General features: G+C 44.2%; 3 protein-coding genes and 1 long non-coding RNA gene across 6 annotated transcripts; 1 reads left to right on the top strand and 3 right to left on the bottom strand.

The window, feature by feature from the left end:
• The first annotated feature begins 11 nt into the window (after positions 1-11).
• LOC109424673 (uncharacterized) lies at positions 12-2,805 on the top strand. The gene is made up of 2 exons (XM_019699841.3): positions 12-484; positions 2,429-2,805. Exons 1-2 carry the CDS (start codon positions 122-124, stop codon positions 2,705-2,707), a joined length of 642 nt encoding a protein of 213 aa, XP_019555386.3. The 5' UTR covers positions 12-121; the 3' UTR covers positions 2,708-2,805.
• Positions 2,806-4,433: 1,628 nt separating this feature from the next.
• On the bottom strand, positions 4,434-5,415 carry LOC134291638 (uncharacterized). Its single transcript, XR_009999198.1, has 2 exons — positions 5,114-5,415; positions 4,434-5,024 (listed from the first exon to the last, which is right to left on the bottom strand). It is a non-coding gene; the product is annotated as an uncharacterized LOC134291638 (long non-coding RNA).
• A 327-nt stretch (positions 5,416-5,742) lies between these two features.
• On the bottom strand, positions 5,743-8,054 carry LOC134291637 (uncharacterized). Of its 3 annotated transcripts, XM_062859627.1 has the most exons (3): positions 6,302-8,054; positions 6,162-6,237; positions 5,743-6,101 (listed from the first exon to the last, which is right to left on the bottom strand). In XM_062859627.1, exon 1 carries the CDS (start codon positions 7,941-7,943, stop codon positions 6,780-6,782), a length of 1,164 nt encoding a protein of 387 aa, XP_062715611.1. In that variant the 5' UTR covers positions 7,944-8,054; the 3' UTR covers positions 5,743-6,101; positions 6,162-6,237; positions 6,302-6,779. The 3 variants fall into 3 exon arrangements, with proteins under 3 accessions (XP_062715611.1, XP_062715610.1, XP_062715609.1); XM_062859626.1 differs by having other exon boundaries at positions 6,162-8,054; XM_062859625.1 differs by having other exon boundaries at positions 5,743-6,237.
• Positions 8,055-8,734: 680 nt separating this feature from the next.
• LOC134290864 (uncharacterized) lies at positions 8,735-13,263 on the bottom strand. Its single transcript, XM_062858078.1, has 4 exons — positions 13,125-13,263; positions 9,995-13,060; positions 8,839-9,208; positions 8,735-8,786 (listed from the first exon to the last, which is right to left on the bottom strand). The coding sequence occupies exons 2-4, from the start codon at positions 12,528-12,530 to the stop codon at positions 8,735-8,737; spliced, it is 2,958 nt and encodes a 985-aa protein (XP_062714062.1). The 5' UTR covers positions 12,531-13,060; positions 13,125-13,263.
• Positions 13,264-18,720: the final 5,457 nt, after the last annotated feature.

Genomic DNA, 18,720 nt, shown 5'->3' with positions numbered 1-18,720 from the left:
TATCATTCCACTTTCCCAATGTTCCGCCCGGCATCTGTCACGAAAAAGCAAACACCGCAAAATTTCAAAAACAAAAACAGAAGAGTGAATCCGCGCGCGCCTAAATTCAACAGCACCCATCATGCCGAAACCGCGATCCGGCCAAGTGAATTCCCGTGCAAAACCCAGCAAACCGGCCAAGGGAAAAGCATACCCCACGCATCGAATCCCCCGCTCCAAGCTGAACGCGGCTCTAAAATTCCTGGAGGGAAAATCCCCACCCGCGAAGTGCAACACCACGGCGGTGGGCGGCTGCTTCAAAAGTATTCTGGACAAAGCCGGTGCTGCTCGGTCCCGCCGGGTTGAGGGCTACGCGAACGACAACGTTAACATGCTGGAAGTGGCCCGGCAATGTGCCCTGCGTGGACAGTGGGCGAATCTGATCAAGACGTTCCAGATTCAGATGCAGGGCATCCGACGATACGATCTGCCGGTCGCGCTGAGGGTGAGTATCGTTCGGTGAGTAGGTGTTCGGGTCTGTCTGTCTGTCTGTCTGTCTGTCTGTCTGTCTGTCTGTCTGTCTGTCTGTCTGTCTGTCTGTCTGTCTGTCTGTCTGTCTGTCTGTCTGTCTGTCTGTCTGTCTGTCTGTCTGTCTGTCTGTCTGTCTGTCTGTCTGTCTGTCTGTCTGTCTGTCTGTCTGTCTGTCTGTCTGTCTGTCTGTCTGTCTGTCTGTCTGTCTGTCTGTCTGTCTGTCTGTCTGTCTGTCTGTCTGTCTGTCTGTCTGTCTGTCTGTCTGTCTGTCTGTCTGTCTGTCTGTCTGTCTGTCTGTCTGTCTGTCTGTCTGTCTGTCTGTCTGTCTGTCTGTCTGTCTGTCTGTCTGTCTGTCTGTCTGTCTGTCTGTCTGTCTGTCTGTCTGTCTGTCTGTCTGTCTGTCTGTCTGTCTGTCTGTCTGTCTGTCTGTCTGTCTGTCTGTCTGTCTGTCTGTCTGTCTGTCTGTCTGTCTGTCTGTCTGTCTGTCTGTCTGTCTGTCTGTCTGTCTGTCTGTCTGTCTGTCTGTCTGTCTGTCTGTCTGTCTGTCTGTCTGTCTGTCTGTCTGTCTGTCTGTCTGTCTGTCTGTCTGTCTGTCTGTCTGTCTGTCTGTCTGTCTGTCTGTCTGTCTGTCTGTCTGTCTGTCTGTCTGTCTGTCTGTCTGTCTGTCTGTCTGTCTGTCTGTCTGTCTGTCTGTCTGTCTGTCTGTCTGTCTGTCTGTCTGTCTGTCTGTCTGTCTGTCTGTCTGTCTGTCTGTCTGTCTGTCTGTCTGTCTGTCTGTCTGTCTGTCTGTCTGTCTGTCTGTCTGTCTGTCTGTCTGTCTGTCTGTCTGTCTGTCTGTCTGTCTGTCTGTCTGTCTGTCTGTCTGTCTGTCTGTCTGTCTGTCTGTCTGTCTGTCTGTCTGTCTGTCTGTCTGTCTGTCTGTCTGTCTGTCTGTCTGTCTGTCTGTCTGTCTGTCTGTCTGTCTGTCTGTCTGTCTGTCTGTCTGTCTGTCTGTCTGTCTGTCTGTCTGTCTGTCTGTCTGTCTGTCTGTCTGTCTGTCTGTCTGTCTGTCTGTCTGTCTGTCTGTCTGTCTGTCTGTCTGTCTGTCTGTCTGTCTGTCTGTCTGTCTGTCTGTCTGTCTGTCTGTCTGTCTGTCTGTCTGTCTGTCTGTCTGTCTGTCTGTCTGTCTGTCTGTCTGTCTGTCTGTCTGTCTGTCTGTCTGTCTGTCTGTCTGTCTGTCTGTCTGTCTGTCTGTCTGTCTGTCTGTCTGTCTGTCTGTCTGTCTGTCTGTCTGTCTGTCTGTCTGTCTGTCTGTCTGTCTGTCTGTCTGTCTGTCTGTCTGTCTGTCTGTCTGTCTGTCTGTCTGTCTGTCTGTCTGTCTGTCTGTCTGTCTGTCTGTCTGTCTGTCTGTCTGTCTGTCTGTCTGTCTGTCTGTCTGTCTGTCTGTCTGTCTGTCTGTCTGTCTGTCTGTCTGTCTGTCTGTCTGTCTGTCTGTCTGTCTGTCTGTCTGTCTGTCTGTCTGTCTGTCTGTCTGTCTGTCTGTCTGTCTGTCTGTCTGTCTGTCTGTCTGTCTGTCTGTCTGTCTGTCTGTCTGTCTGTCTGTCTGTCTGTCTGTCTGTCTGTCTGTCTGTCTGTCTGTCTGTCTGTCTGTCTGTCTGTCTGTCTGTCTGTCTGTCTGTCTGTCTGTCTGTCTGTCTGTCTGTCTGTCTGTCTGTCTGTCTGTCTGTCTGTCTGTCTGTCTGTCTGTCTGTCTGTCTGTCTGTCTGTCTGTCTGTCTGTCTGTCTGTCTGTCTGTCTGTCTGTCTGTCTGTCTGTCTGTCTGTCTGTCTGTCTGTCTGTCTGTCTGTCTGTCACACTAAGCTGAAGAGCGCCAATAATTTACTAATTTGAAAGAAATTAGATCGATTTTTATTGTCTTCCACTTTCTCCCAACTTTCAGAACTCCCTGTTCGCCATCATAGCGGACCCGTCCCTGAACGATCCGTCCTTCCTGGAGGCGTATCTGTACTCCAATCCCTACTGTGCCAACCAGACCGACCTGAAGTACTGCGTGGACAAAATCCTGGAAGTGTTCCAGGGGGTTACCATCCGGAGCAGCAAATGGAATCCGGATCTGATGGAGGATGCTAGTGAAACCGAGCGCGAGGAAGTCAACGATGATGATGAGTCCAGTGTTGAGTCTTTGGATGATGATTCCTATGGCGATGACGGGTTGTAGAGAGCGGGATTCAGAAGAACTCAAAATGGCTGTGATTAGGATCTAATAAAATAAAATTCTTCAAAATAAAAGTAAAAAAAATGAAGGTTTGACACAGACATATTACATAGAAGAAATTTCTTTCAAAAACATCGTTTGGCATCTCACTAGCACCCTCTGTAATGCTCAATCCGCAACATTCGTTTGCAGGTGTTGTTTCCCTCGGCTCGATGTATTGTGCCTTGCAAGATAAATCCGCGAAACGCGTTTGTCTTCTTCTTTTCCATCATGTTGCAAAAATATGACCGCACCACTGAGCGATCTGATGGTCAGAAAATCTGCATGCGACGATTCTATAACATTCCCCAGAAAACCATTCCCCAGAATACCAATCCCCAGAATTCCATTCCCCAGAAAACCATTTCCCAGAATGTACCATTCCCCAGAATGTACCATTTCCCAGAAATCCATTCCCCAGAAATCCATTACCCAGAATGCACCATTCCCCAGAAATCCATGTCCCAGAATGTACCATTCCCCAGAAAAGCTTAATATACTCGTCTAAAAAGTTTAATTCGATACACAAACAGTACAATGTTGATCATAATGATATGTTATAGGCAAGGATTTTGACATTATAGTGTTATTACGCGCAAACATCTATTTCTTATACGATATATCCATAAAAATATTCTACAATGGTTCAAACGTTTAATTGCCATTGTACACAGTTGCATGTTGATCTTTAAACCTATCTTGAAAGATCACAAACTGTCCATTCCAGTTGCGTTGCTATAAAATGTTTTGTTTTTGACAGATTTGTGAAAATTGTGCAGCACTTGTTTCACGATGAATAAAGTTTTAAAAGTGATGTGCAAAATTTACAGAGAAAATGCATTTTCTTTTGATGTTGTTCAGTGTACAAGATGCTAATGGACCAGTTTATGGTCGGTTTATATTAAAAAGAATTTCTGTCGAAAACTTTGAGTTACTCGGAAAGACTCAACTGACCACGTTTTTCTACGCAAATGGTTGAAGGAATCCATCCCAATGGATGTTCCTAATTATTCGCTTCAAAGGCCCTTCATTCATGCGGTATGAGAAGGGCTTTTATCATTATTCCAATACTATGGAATAGAAAAAGTGATCATAGGTATAAGCAGTTTTAATGCCAGCAATTCTAAATATTTTTAATGAAGAAGGAAAAAGGTATCATTGTTTTCCTTTTGGCTTTCAAAAACCCAACAATGTTCCTTCTTTTAAAACAATTTTTTTCTTAGAATGAAGGCAATTAGTAATTTTTTTGGAATTATAACTGCTTACATTTTCAACATAGATTCTCCCTTCTTTTCTACATAGGCTGTTCTTTCAAATTGCACTTTTCAGGAAATTATGGGCATTATTGCAACCACCGGTGTTAAATTGATGTTATATATTGATATTATATATTTTTTTTAAAATTTCTAAACACCTGTGCTTGTGGTGCCGATAATTACCTAAACATTGCAACTCGAAAGAACAGCCCATGTAGAAAAGAAGGGAAAATCTATGTTGAAAAAGTAAGCAGTTGTGATGCCGATAATTTCCTGAAAAGTGCAATTCGAAAGAACAGCCTATGCAGCAAAGAAGGAAACATCTATGTTGAAAATGAAAGCAGTTATAATTCCTATAATTGTACCAATTGCCTAAATTCTAAAAAAAAAGCTTGTTTAAAAAAAGGAACAGTGTTGGGTTTTTGAATGCCGAAAGGAAAACAATGTCACCACAGACAAACAGACGTACCATTTCGAACATTTTTCGATTCAAATTTTAGTCTCGGAAACAGATTCGCTTAATTCTAAAAGGACTGAATTTACCCAACCATCAACTAGGTGGCAGTAGTGTCAAACTCGAACAAAAACGATGCGAGCGCCGCGGATTGGCAGTTGGTCAACCCTCAAATAAACCGTTAAATCGAAGTACGATGGCAATTATCAGAGTGTTACGTTTCCTTCTTCGTTAAAAAAATGTTTGAGTCGTTATAAGAATTGTTGGCATTACAACTGCTTATATGTTCATCAACAATTGTCCCTTCTTTTGCATAGGCTGTTCTTTCGAGTTGCACTTTTCAGGAAATTATCGGCATCGCAACTGCGTATATACTTTTTTAACATAGATTCTCCCTTCTTTTTTGCATAGGCTGTTCTTTCGAATTGCACTTTTCGGGAAATTATGGGCATTACAGCCTCCACCGGTGTTAAAATTGCTAAAATATTTATTTAATATTTTTTTCAAATTTCTAAATACCTGTGCTTGTGGTGCCGATAATTACCTGAATAGTGTAACTCGAAAGAACAGCCTATGCAGAAAAGAAGGAAAAACTACGTAGAAAATGTAAGAAATTCTGATGTCGATAATTTACTGAAAAGTGCAATTCGAAAGAACAACCTATGCAGAAAAGAAGGAAAAATGTATGTTGAAAAAGTAAGCAGTTGCGAAGCCAATAATTATACCAATAACCTAAATTGTAAAGGCAAATCATGCTTATTTCCAAAGTTTTTAAGAATTTTTGGCAGGATTTTTCTTTTGGTGATTTCTTACGATTAAATATTTGATTTTTAGCGATTAATATAAACCATTCAGGGTCTCCAGTTAGCTTAGTGGTTAAGGCTATGGATCGCCAATCCGGAGACGGCGGGTTCGATTCCCGTTCCGGTCGGGAAAATTTTCTCGACTCCCTGGGCATAGAGTATCATTTGTAACCTGCAAGCTCAGGGATTGGGGTGGTAAAGGATCTTCAGGGTCGTAACTGTGGTTTGAGCATTTTCTCGGGAGGGCTGACTGTTAGAAGCACTGATGTGAGCAGGAGCATTGAAATTTACGATGGCTGATAAAGGGAACACACACACACAAATGTATAAAGCGATGACACAAACTGGTACCGAACAAGATCCACAGACAAATTTCACTCAATGTGGTAATACTGGGACGTCGAGGCTTGATGGTTGCCTTTTCAACCCGGAAAGACGAACAAGAACAAAAATAGTGGAACAACAATTAACTAGACATTAACTGTTGCCAATCAGCAACACTTGTTCGAAATGGGGATTTCTTCCGAAATTATGAACTCAATCCAACACGTAGGGTTTTGGGATACGGAGAGTTATAATTTTCCTGCGAATTCATTTTTAACAGTTAGTCTTGTTTAATACATGAAAACGAATATGATTCGTGTTATAGCTGTAAGTTTGCATGACATTGTGTATAAGTTTCGATTTTGCTTGTCTATATTTAGGTTTATGTGGTTTTCTGTTTCGTGTGCTCATAACTCTGTGCAATATAGATATAGGTGTGAGTTTAGCTAACATTTCATACTCACGTTTAGTTCCCCTCAGTGTGCATATGTGTCCCCTATGTAGCGATGTTCTTGCTAGAGCTGCAAGCATAATTAATTAGTAATGTTCGGAGAGATTCTATTCGTTTTAGTATAACATACCGCTTCTGATTCTAATTATAGTGTGTAGAGGTAGAAAGAGGTTAGCAGTTGCTCGAATTCACTTTCTGCTATTTTTCTGCGATTAGAATTAAACTGTTAGTCACTCTTATACAATATAACGCAACCTAGTTTTAACTTACTGTTTAGGTATAATCAAGATAATTTACAGTCGTTTTGGTAGTAATATAAGAGAAAAGTATTTGGAAATTGCAAACACGTTTACTGCATCGATCGAAGTTAGTTGTTTTTCATTTTACCTACTCATCTTCCGTGACAGTTTGCTCACGCTGTCATCGTCGATCTCGCAATTGCTAAGGGGATAGCTCTGGACATAGAGATGCGTGCCAACCAAATAGGGTGGGCAACAGTCCCCCCGGGTATGGCAACCTAGTGCGATAGGTTGACTTGCTCTCCATCACGTCTCACGTCCAGAACTGCCAACTTACTTACAGGTCTGTCGTATACACCATTCACTGTCTTCACTGTAGCTGACCTGATGCGGCCATCTTTACCAGGATGCGTGGCAATGATCCTGCCTTTCGGCCAGCAATTTCGTGGAAGGTTGGGGTCCACGATTATTACAACATCGTCTACAGCAATGGGTTTTGTGTCCACGTACTATTTTGTTCGGCGAGTTATCTCGGGAAGGTATTCCGATAACCAGCGTTTCCAAAATTGTGTCGCCAGGGCTTGTGACATTCGCCAATTTTGTTTAAGCAGGTCTCCGCGGTCGTCTAACGGTACCAGTGGCTTCATACCGTTCGAAGACCCCAACAAGAAGTGGTTTGGTGTTAGCGCAGGAGAGGAATCGTCGTCGACGGGAACGTGAGTTAGTGGGCGTGCATTCAGGGTATTTTCCACTTCCGTAAGCATATTGCGCAGAACTTCTTCGGATGGTGTTCTTGAAGGGCGGATTGCCATGAGGTTCCTTTTGAGGCTTCGGATAAGACGTTCCCAACTGCCACCCATGTGGGGTGACAGAGGAGGGTTGAAAGCCCAATTTGTCTCCACACTGACAAATTCTTTGGAAATTTCTTCTTGAGTGATTTTTCGAAGTTTGTCGAGTGCACGACTGGCCCCGACAAAATTTGTCCCACGGTCGCTTCGGATGGTCCTCGGAGTGCCACGGCGTGCGATAAAATTTCGTAGAGCGATAATGCACGAGTCGGTGCTCAGGGAGTTTGCCAATTCTACATGTACTGCTCGTGTTGTTAGGCAAATGGCAATCATTCCCCATCTTTTCTCTTTCCTCCTACCAATAACGACATCCATTGGCCCAAAAAAATCAACTCCTACGTGTGTAAATGGGCGTGAGAAGGCTGCTAGCCTCTCTGGTGGGAGGTCCGCCATCATTGGGGGTTGTGGAGTTGATAGTTCGTTTTTACACATCTGACAGTTTCTTCGTATAGTTCTGTAGCGACTTCGGAGGCGCGATATTACGAATTTTTGACGTATTTCGTTTATGATGGCCTCGTGGTTTTGGTGGTTAAATTTCTTATGATAGTGGTTGATTAGCAAGGTGGTCACAGGGTGATCTTTTGGTAGAATCACTGGTTTCTTTGTATCCTCGGAAACGTACTGACAGGCTGATAAGCGGCTACGCATCCGCATGATACCTTCCTCGTCTAACCACGGAGTCAGCTTGAAAAGACGGCTGGTTTTCGGCAATGGGTTTGATTGTTTTTTGTCGTGATTTCTTGACAACAGATATACTTCCTCGGGATATCCTTCGTGTTGAGCTTGACGAAATAGCAGACTTTGTGCCTGCTGTAGTTCTTGCATGGTTAATGGTCCGGAATGAGTCGGTCGCTTGCTTACTTTTAGACGACAGTTTTTTACGAATCGGTGGACTAAGGCAACCACGTTGTTGAGTCGCTTCCAACAGGAGAAATTTGAGGCATCCACTAGATTATCGCGTATCGCATGATGGGCAATAAAACAAGGTCGTAGTTCCTTACTCGTAAGCGACTCTTTGACAGAGATGGTTGGCCATTCTGTTTCATCCCGACGCAAGAAGGCAGGTCCCGTGAACCACCTAGACGCTGGCGATAAGTCCGGCAGCGTTTCCCATTTCGTGCCGTCATCTGCTACGTTTTGCCTGGATGGTACCCAGCGCCAGTCCTTGGATTCCGATATGTCTAGAATTTCACTCACACGAAATGCGACGAATGTGCTGTATCGTCGATGGTCGGAATTTATCCAGCTGAGGACATCACGGGAATCGGTCCAAAAAAATCGCTGGTTGATCGAATAGGAGAGGGAGTCCGTAACAGTCAGAGCAAGCCTAGCACCAACCAGTGCTGCCTGCAACTCTAGTCTTGGAATCGAGTGGAACTTTAACGGAGCTACTCGTGTTTTGGCCGCCACTAAGGTACACACAGCTGAATTCTTCTGGACAAATCGAAGAAACGTCGTTGCTGCCATTCCGCTCTCGCTAGCATCCACAAAAGTGTGCAGTTGTATTGTACAGGATCCGGAGTTTCTTGACGACTGGAACCATCGGGGAATCTTGACCGTTTCTACTTCCGGTAGTACTTTTAGCCATATACACCACTTTTCAAACAATGTAGTGTTCACTTGTTCATCCCATTGAGTACCGGATCGCCAAACATCTTGTAAAAGAACCTTTAGGTACATTAGGAAATGAGATATAAGTCCAAGAGGATCAAAAATGGACATAAGGATCTTGAGCATTTGGCGCTTAGTAGGGCGTATCATGCCTGTCAGAAGATCCGGTTCGTAGCGGTCCCATTTGATTTTGTAGATGAATTCATCCGATGCGGTGCACCACCACATTCCTAATACCTTTTCGGTAGCCATGGGGCTCGTGGTCAGATCTAGACTCCTCTCACTTGTCGTATCCTCTTGCAAAGCCGACAGAACCTGCGGTGAATTGCTCACCCAATTTCGTATCTCGAAGCCACCCGCTGAGTGGATTTGGCGGATCTCCTGTGCTACTTGAATGGCATGATTGGAGTTCTTAGTACTGAACATTGCATCGTCAACGTAGTGCTTATGTTTGATAACGTATGCCGCTTCGGGATAATCTGCAGCGAAACGATCAGCATTCGCGTTTTTGACATATTGTGCGCATGCTGGCGAACAGCTGGCCCCAAATGTCATCACATTCATAGCATACGTTTGGACTTCATCGCTCTCGTCTCTCCAAAAGAACCTCTGGCATTGCTGATCATCTCTTCGTATTAACACCTGATGAAACATCTCTTTTATGTCACCAGTTACACCAACTTCATGCTCTCGAAACTGTAGTAGTATTGCAAATAACGAACAAAGCTGATCAGGTCCTGTTATGAGCGCTGAGTTGAGAGATGTTCCAAAACTTTTCGCTGCGCCGTCCCACACTATGCGGATTTTGCCTGGTTTATTAGGGTTGTGAACGGGAAAAATAGGTAAATACCAAACACGTGGATAACTTTTCTGAAGCTCGTCGGATGAAAGTTTACGAATGTAACCTTTAGTCAAATATTCGTCTATTTTCTGCTTCAGTGTTGTAGCTAGGTCCGGATCCTTTTGCATTCGTTTTTCAAGAGCGTAATATCTTCGTAGAGCCATTTCCTTGCTGTCTGGAAGGCGGGTCCTGTCATGCCGCCAAAGCAATCCGGTTTCGTATTGTTTCCCGTTGAAGTTTGTGAGACCTTTTAGCATGGAGAGAGCACGTTGGTTTTCGGTAGAAATCAGTTCGTTGCCGTTCTTAGAAATTCCCATGCTATCGATAGCAAAATATGCCTTAACTGCTTGATGAAGGTCGTCATCTAGATGTGGAACATTTTCACAAACATGGAACGAGTAGTGAACAAGGCTTGTTGTCTCACTGTCGCTGCCTCCACCATAAACCGTCCATCCCAATCTGGTTTTAACAGCAATGGGTTGATCCAGATTCCCTTCTTTACACTTTAGCGCAAGGCCGATTGGAGCATGCTTTGATCCGATTAGGATTCGAGGGCGAACATTCGAGTAAGACTCAATAGGTAGGTTCCGACAGTATCGAAATTGCTGAGCCATCCGGTCCATGTCGAGAGACTGGTAAGGTAGCATTAACTCTTTGACAGTGCGAACTCCATTCAGCGGGTACTCTTTGGCATTGCTATACGTTCCATTGATGCGCAGATCCACTACTCGGGAATTTTCTTCACAGCGCTCGGTGCCTCCCGTCCATTTAAGAGCGAGTGGATTTATGGGGCCAGGAAGATCCAGCTGATCGGCAAGCTCCTGGTCCAACAAGGTCATCGCTGACCCTTCGTCCAAGAAGGCGTACGTTCGAATGGATCCCTTTTCACCATGCAGAACTACTGGTAGATATCGAAAAAGGACGGTGTTGGTATCCGCTTGGTGCGTATTACATCGTTGCGTATGGTCAGCGTCTGTTTGAGAGACTACAGTTGTAGCTTGTACTGACGGAGTATTCTTGGAAACTGGATGAGGTTTTTTATCGTTATGCAGAAGTTCATGATGGTAGTATGGACAGCCGTTCTTCCCACACGGTTTTGCATCACATCTCCCCGTGTGACGTAGAAGACATGTTCGGCATATACCAAGCTCTCTTACTGACGCCCATTTCGAGTCACGTGGTAAATCAAGAAAGCTTTTACAGACGGCTACGGTACTGCAACTTCCCTTGCAAAGTGGGCACGTATGGTAATCAGCCGGTGGACGTTCCGGAGACTCCTCACTTGGTGTTGACTGTGTATGGAGGAACATGTTTGTTTTCTTCGTTGGACGAGAATCGACTTTCGGCAATCTGGCTTCTTGAAGTAGAGGTGGAATCGCAAGAGTACTGGCGGCCTCAGCGAGCGAGTAAAGCCAATTTCCAAAAGTCGCCATGTTGACCCTTGGGATCGTCTGACGGTAACGGGCCCAGTCAAGCCGGATAGTTGGTGGTAGTTTATTGATCAACTGGTGGAGGAGCGATACATTATACATGTAGTCGTCTAGCCCACATGCATCGACGGTAGCGCAGAAATTCTGCACATTTACTGCCAAATCGACCAAGGCTTCAAGTCTGTCTTCCTTTACCGGTGGAATAGCGTTGATTTTACAAATCAATGAGTGCACGATCGCCTCCGGTTGACCAAATAGCAGTTTTAGAGTGTCAATCACACCCGGCACATTGGAGGGATGCATCAATCGACTTTTAACCGCGTCGTAAGCCTTGCCCTTGAGACTTTTTTGTAGACGTATTACGTTCTCCTCATTTGAATATCCACACATCGCGGTAGAGCTGTTGAACATTGAAATAAAGATAGGCCACTCCTCGGGGCTGCCGGCGAACGTTGGGAGATCCTTTGATACTGCCTGCCGTGCTGCCAGTTGACTTCGTGTAAGGGAACACGGATCATCGTCAATTGATGACTGGTACTGCATTTGGTGATATTGTTGAGTAGCGGTTGGTTGGCGTGCTGTATAACCGTGGCGATCGCCCAATTCAGATAAGCGACGGTTACAGGTTCTATCTGGAGCAGGTTGACTGTAGTAGTTTACGGAGGCAGCAGATGACGCGCGTCGCACGGCTGGTCCGAAGGATTCAGCGATCATAGCTTGAGGACTTCTATCGCCATACAATGGCGTGCTGTTTGGGGAGCAAACTATCTCTGGGTGGTTAACAGGAGGATGGGTAGTGGAATGTCCTTTGGGGTTGAACGCTTCCGTTGCTCCGCCGGGCTCTCGTTCGTCTTGGAAGGCATCGTTGACGTTGTCCACCCACTTACCCACACGGCTCTCCGCGATACTGCAGCTCGATTCTGATCGGTTTGACATCTGTTCTAGCAACCTGTACTTCTCCTTAAGATATTCCCGGAACTTCGCAGCTTCGGCTTCTTCGAATGCGCGCTCTTCTTCCAATCTCATCAACTGTAGCTTCAAAAGACTCTGCGACGACTTCGATGATCGGGATCTGCCGCCAGACTGGCTAGAATGAGCATCGGTAGCTGTATGTATTACCAGTGCAGGAATATTCGACGTCTTGGCTCCTCCGGACTGTGGATTCAGAACTGCATTTTCGGATGTCTTCTGTTGGTCTCGGCGTCGCGAGGAAGAACTGGCTGACTTTGCTTTTTGAGCAGATTGGCACTTTAAACAAACCCAACTGAGCTCCTTGACCTCTTCAGTGACACCTACACACGTGAAATGACACCACCTGTCGCAGTCGTCGCACTGTACCATGGCCTTATCATCACACTTCCGACATACCTGACATATGTCGTCAGATGCAGTTCTTTCGTTTCTGGATCCCTGTGTACCCTCTGTGACCACCAAAACCACATCATCATTTACCACTTGCTTTCTGCTAGTACCTTTTGTCTTCGTACCCTTCGACGACTTACCATCGTCGGTATTACCACGGCCTGACATCGCAATTAGTGTATAAACGAAAATTATAAATTGTTGCCAATCAGCAACACTTGTTCGAAATGGGGATTTCTTCCGAAATTATGAACTCAATCCAACACGTAGGGTTTTGGGATACGGAGAGTTATAATTTTCCTGCGAATTCATTTTTAACAGTTAGTCTTGTTTAATACATGAAAACGAATATGATTCGTGTTATAGCTGTAAGTTTGCATGACATTGTGTATAAGTTTCGATTTTGCTTGTCTATATTTAGGTTTATGTGGTTTTCTGTTTCGTGTGCTCATAACTCTGTGCAATATAGATATAGGTGTGAGTTTAGCTAACATTTCATACTCACGTTTAGTTCCCCTCAGTGTGCATATGTGTCCCCTATGTAGCGATGTTCTTGCTAGAGCTGCAAGCATAATTAATTAGTAATGTTCGGAGAGATTCTATTCGTTTTAGTATAACATACCGCTTCTGATTCTAATTATAGTGTGTAGAGGTAGAAAGAGGTTAGCAGTTGCTCGAATTCACTTTCTGCTATTTTTCTGCGATTAGAATTAAACTGTTAGTCACTCTTATACAATATAACGCAACCTAGTTTTAACTTACTGTTTAGGTATAATCAAGATAATTTACAGTCGTTTTGGTAGTAATATAAGAGAAAAGTATTTGGAAATTGCAAACACGTTTACTGCATCGATCGAAGTTAGTTGTTTTTCATTTTACCTACTCATCTTCCGTGACAGTTTGCTCACGCTGTCATCGTCGATCTCGCAATTGCTAAGGGGATAGCTCTGGACATAGAGATGCGTGCCAACCAAATAGGGTGGGCAACATTAACTCTTTAATATATTGGTTCACGGTAATTTTCTAACTATTTACAATATTTACAATTTGTTTGGACGTCACATGTGTTTGGTGGGTTTTACTTGCGGTTTTCGGTGTTTGTTTGCTGGTTGAGAACTACTGTTGCTGGATGGTGATTGACTAGCTTGTCGGGAAAGCACGAGCGGGTGATCAGTCCGCTCATCTTCTGGCTGGGGATGTTTCGGAATTCGGCAGACCGGAGCCGGACTCATAGGTGTCCTCCGACTCGTCTTATTTGCCAAGATGGCGGCTTGGAGATGCCGACGGCCTATTGCAGGTACTAGTCGTAGCAATGGCGGTTTCTGTTGGCTGGAATTGCACAACGAACGTCGAGCGCGCACTATTGAACCGGATGGCTTGCGGTTCCGTGGTTCTGGCGAAAAAAGGCCACAAAGAAAAAGAAAAGGCCCAATGTCTGGACCTAACCACCAGATTTTAGAAATTGGACGTTCACACAACTAATCGCACCAAATCTTCATTTTTACAATTTTAACACCTTAATTACCTTTTCTTGTGGATTTTAATTTATATGTGTTGTTCTTCGTACATTAGTCGTTTTTGTTGTTTGTATTGCATGGAACTATAACAATTTTAACGGAAATTAGCTTAAGGACGAAATTAACAATTTAACACACTAACCCAACATTTTTGTCGTACTAACACTTGTTTTTAACGAACTAACGGTCACTACACTTATTTTTCGTATTGTGCATGACGTACTAACAAAAAGAGAAAAAGACTAATTAATAATTATTCCACTAACATGAGGTTTTTCAACAATTAACACTAACCTCAATTACAACTAAAAAACTACACACGCGCGCACTACTATTACGTTCCAGCATTTGCCACAGAAAGAGAACGTTTGCTTCGAAGCTTGCCGTTTTTATAGGCGACGGTACAAACATTTAACATTTATTTTATGTTCAACATTTATGTTTTAATATTTTGTGTCACACCCTATTTCATTAATGAGGTGTGCACCATCTATCGGCGAGTATTGTGGATTTGGAAGAAAACCGAAGAATGAGCATCGCTCAAATTTCACTGCATTACTAGCGAACTTAAGGTGAGATGAGACGGACTCACCATGGTACTCAGAAACATTTTTCCGTTGTGAAAACAATAACCAATTTTACACAAAATTCCGAACTTGCAAACTTATTGTACCCGTGCGTTTATTGTTTTCTGTAAATAAACACCTACAGATTGAGTTTTCGCAAAAAAAGCAAAAAATAAATACCGAAATAATTTGTCCTATTTACAGCGGCTAGAGTACAGTTTCACCTTAACCACCAACACCACATGCTCACTCACGCAAAATTTGGCGTGCTCGCACTGACAGACCCCCAGGTAGGATAAAGTCGTGACTGTCGATACTGTGTCGGACTGAAAACGAAAACATCAGGGATGCATGTCGGGTCGGATGAGAAATGACAGAAAGTTCGCTGAAAACTTCGCTTCGCTAGTCCAACTGGCGAACTCCGATTTGGTGCTGCGAGGTCAATATAAAAAGGGCGAGGTAATGTTTTGCCCCGATCTTCAAACTACTCGACCTCAGTGACACTCGCAACATGACAGCTGCTTATGAGAGTGCGACACACTCATACACTCACGCTTACCATGAGTGCCACAGACCCGAAGTTTAATGTGGAATATTTACCAGGGGCGTATTGAGGGGGAATCTAGAAAAGGAAATTGGGAAAATTTATAATTGTGGTGGAGCCACAAGGCTACCTTGGAACCAACGGTTACACATTGTACTTGCCTCACAATATACAAATTCATGCAATGGCAGGCAAAGAAAGCCCTTCAATTGATAACTGTGGAAGTGCTCAAAGAACACTAAGTTGAAGAGAGGCAGGCCAAGTCCCAGTGCGGACGTAGAACCATAAAGAAGAAGAAGATAAACCATTCAGAAATAAAACAATAGTTTTATTTTCTTTCTGGGGAATGGTACATTCTGGGGAATGGAATTCTGGGGAATGGTACGTTCTGGGGAATGGGTTTCTGGGAAATGGTTTTCTGGGGAATGGTACATTCTGGGGAATGGGATTCTGGGGATTGGTTTTCTGGGGAATGGTTTTCTGGGGAATGTTATAGAATCGCATGCGACGCTTATATCAAATCCACATTAGGCTGCGGCGATATAGCCGCGAGGAGATGCACGCGATACAGACGCAATGTGGAAATGGAAAAGATGAAGCCGCATCCCCCTGCAGCATCACTAAATAACATCCCGATTATTAAACACAAAGCCGACGAGGTGATGCGTATGCGTATTTGAATCAATGTCGCGATAAATATTACCTATTACGATTTCTGGCCACCTGAGTTGCCATTGTGTAAACTTTTGTTTTGATATGAACGGCCTGAAGGCTTCTGCGATGCTGCTGGGTGGGTGACAGTAGAGTCCCTATAATTAGAGTCTGGCGGACTGTCACTTTCGACCGGAGCCAATCGAGCATGACGTCATAGTGTCCTCACCGATAAATGCTACACCGTGACGTCATGCTCGATTGGCTCCGATCGAAAGTGACAGTCCGCCAGACTCTAACTAGACTGACTCTAGGTGACAGTATCTGTTCGATTTTGACATTGCGTCTGTATCACGGGAATCTCCTCGCGGGCATATCGCCGCCGCCCAATGTGGATTTATTATGAGCGCCGCAATAACAATTTATCAGGTGACGACTCCCCCGTGCCGTCATCCATTCATAAAACATGAATGAAGGTTCATGATTGAGTCATTTTATGCAAACATTGATCGGCGTCGCGTTCATTTCTCTCCAAAATTGAGAGGTGATGTAGGCACAGCAGCGCCACCATGACACATGCGAGCACAGTCCGAACCTACTATATTTTCAAAATGACCGTTAAATCGTGCGATGATTGCGATTTGAGTAGTATGTCTGTTTGTCTGTGGATTTGATTTGTAGTGTTTCTCTGCGTGCCTTAAAAATAGTTGCTAATTTGTGTTTAGTTTGATGCGGGACGGTCAAGTCGCTCTAATTCCATTTTCAGAACTGTCCCTCCACCTTTTACAGAGCTTTCAAAAGCTCCACCCGTACCGTTATCTCTGCTAACAATTTCTCTCGCTCTCCTTTACTCTTGCCCACGTTGTGTGAATGCGGGAGCAAGATGGACAATTTTCTCGCTCAGAAGACAAACCAATTCGATCATCATCGAGGCAGGACTGGCGCAACAAGACAGAAAGAGACGCCCGACACACACACGTTTTGCGTGTGTCTGCCAGCAGCGCAGCAGCTTGTCACCTCGTTTATCGGCGCTCCCCTCCCACTCGGGTGCGGTATTCTTTTCCACTATCGCGCGGCGCTCGGTCGGTTTTTGGATTTTCGGTCGGTCGCGCAAATTTTGTGCCAAGTCGGAAAAACTTTCGCTCGATCGGTTCCAACGTCGTCGGTAACGGGTTCCCCGGAGCGGTGTCAACGCGGTACGAGTAGTGCGCGGTGGATTACGCTGAGTGGTTAGTGTGAAAAATCGAAATAATTTCTGGTTCTGATGGGCGAGGGTGGATGGATATCCTGTGTGCAGAAGAATATGGCTTAGATTTTTTTCAAGCACCCGAAGAATGTTCCTTTCCTGGTGTGATTGTGTGAATATCTGAAAATCTCCGGGAGTAAAGAGGAGAGAAGTGCAGTGGATGTGTGTGCTAGAAGGAGACAGTCATCATCGAAGTGATGGCACGCTGGGAAAAGTTCTAATTTGAATTCGATGATTTTCGCTGGCTGCTCTGCTGATGATGATTGCGAACAGTGTTTTGAAGTGACGTTTGAGTCGTGTTGTCGTCGGCAGCTTTGGTGGTGGTTGTGCTTCGCGAGATGGATCTCACTCACACAACGGAAAAAGTTCAATGATTTTACGGTAAGCACAACGGGATCGTCTAGATGGGCAAAATGTATTTTTGAATATTGAATTTTCTTCTCTATTGAGTTGTCCAAAAAATGTCTCACGAAACCTAATGCAAGCCTATCCATATACGTGAGAACAAAAGATGTTTACAAAGTTCTTACAGATAGATTAACACGGGAAATCTGAACACAAACCACTACCGCACAGGAATTTGGATTGGTCAATGCTTGACATTTTTCTTTACTTACAAAAAATGATTGCAATCTACCATAAATAAATGCCATTATTCGCAGAATTACATCGACGGTTTAGTGTTGCACTATCGGCACCACACCTCTGTTTGTGTATGTGTGCCGGAGGACCTTTGTCGCCCATTGAATGGATCCACCACACACTATGCACTAATTCCTAAACGTCTACGTGCAGTCTGCTTCGTCCGCCGCCGTAGTTCCCAATCCCACGTCCTCGCCTCAGCCACGTTCTTCCCTTGGGGCTGCCGGTCGTTCGTTATGTGGTGGTGGTGCACGCTAAAACCACTTAGCACTAAAATGTGTAAGCCCTACTCATAAGTGCATAATTTCCAGACCACACAAAAATGTGTAGCAGTTACACATTTTCAAAAACAGCTCGTACACTCGTCTAGATGCGAAATGTCGATATATTTTTTGTTTTCCAAGGTCACTAGAAAACCTAGCTAGATTGCTGTACAAAAATTTTTGCGAATTTAACGATTTTGCGGACACAGGAGCTGATTTTGTAAATGTGCAAGGGTTACACATTTTTGGTGTAGTCTGGAAATTATGCACTTTAGTGCTGAGCGGCGTTAGCGTGTGGGTTAGTGCAGCAGCCTCTGATTGTGGTGTTGATGATCATCGTCATCATCATCATCGTTACGCTTCGCGATTTTCACCCCGTTGCGCGAACACTTGGAACAAAGTGATACATTCCATGCGTGAGGAACACACCTTTAATGCGACTCTTTTGAGAGATCTGTGCGGGATTAGTTCCAATTGGGTTTTTAAATTTAGAAAAATGAATTGTTTTTTCGATTTCATACGAAAGAGCATCTTTTTCTGAGCCACTATGATTTTTTTCAGATTTTTAGAACTTTATTTTGGTGCCTAAAACCAATTTCAAAGAGATTTTTCGAAATCACCTTTTGACAGCTGAGCAACTGCTTGACAGCTCCGCCCAGTACAAAATGCGACGAGGGGTGATCCGACAAATCGCTCCCATACAAACTTCAAATTGATTTTTAAATAGGTTCCCGGGCACCAAAATTCATGAAAATTTGGATTTCGGCTCAGTTTGGCATGCAGATTCCGAATATGGAATTATCTCAACACCGCTAAAGAAGCCAATTGGGATAACCGAAAATTTTCTTTAAATTTGACAATTCGGAAATTATTCAAATAGCCTAGGATGAGCCGAAAAACTTTGCCGAAGACCGCAAAGTGATCCGACA

Source organism: Aedes albopictus, chromosome 3 (genome assembly GCF_035046485.1).
Source record: "Aedes albopictus strain Foshan chromosome 3, AalbF5, whole genome shotgun sequence".
Classification (NCBI taxonomy): domain Eukaryota; kingdom Metazoa; phylum Arthropoda; class Insecta; order Diptera; family Culicidae; genus Aedes; species Aedes albopictus.
Note: the sequence above shows the minus strand (reverse complement) of the source record. Positions and strands in the feature narration are given on the sequence as shown.

Excerpts from the sequence above, each read along its gene's own strand:
- LOC134290864 (XM_062858078.1), bottom strand. The coding sequence starts at position 12,530 with ATGTCAGGCCGTGGTAATACCGACGATGGTAAGTCGTCGAAGGGTACG. Across the intron at positions 9,209-9,994 it reads TTATGGTGGAGGCAGCGACA|ATTATCCCGAAGCGGCATAC; the intron begins GTGAGACAACAA and ends GTTTCGCTGCAG. Across the intron at positions 8,787-8,838 it reads CAAATGCTCAAGATCCTTAT|GTTCTTTTACAAGATGTTTG; the intron begins GTCCATTTTTGA and ends ATGTACCTAAAG.
- LOC134291637 (XM_062859626.1), bottom strand. The coding sequence starts at position 7,943 with ATGCAAGAACTACAGCAGGCACAAAGTCTGCTATTTCGTCAAGCTCAA.
- LOC109424673 (XM_019699841.3), top strand. The coding sequence starts at position 122 with ATGCCGAAACCGCGATCCGGCCAAGTGAATTCCCGTGCAAAACCCAGC. Across the intron at positions 485-2,428 it reads ATCTGCCGGTCGCGCTGAGG|AACTCCCTGTTCGCCATCAT; the intron begins GTGAGTATCGTT and ends CCCAACTTTCAG.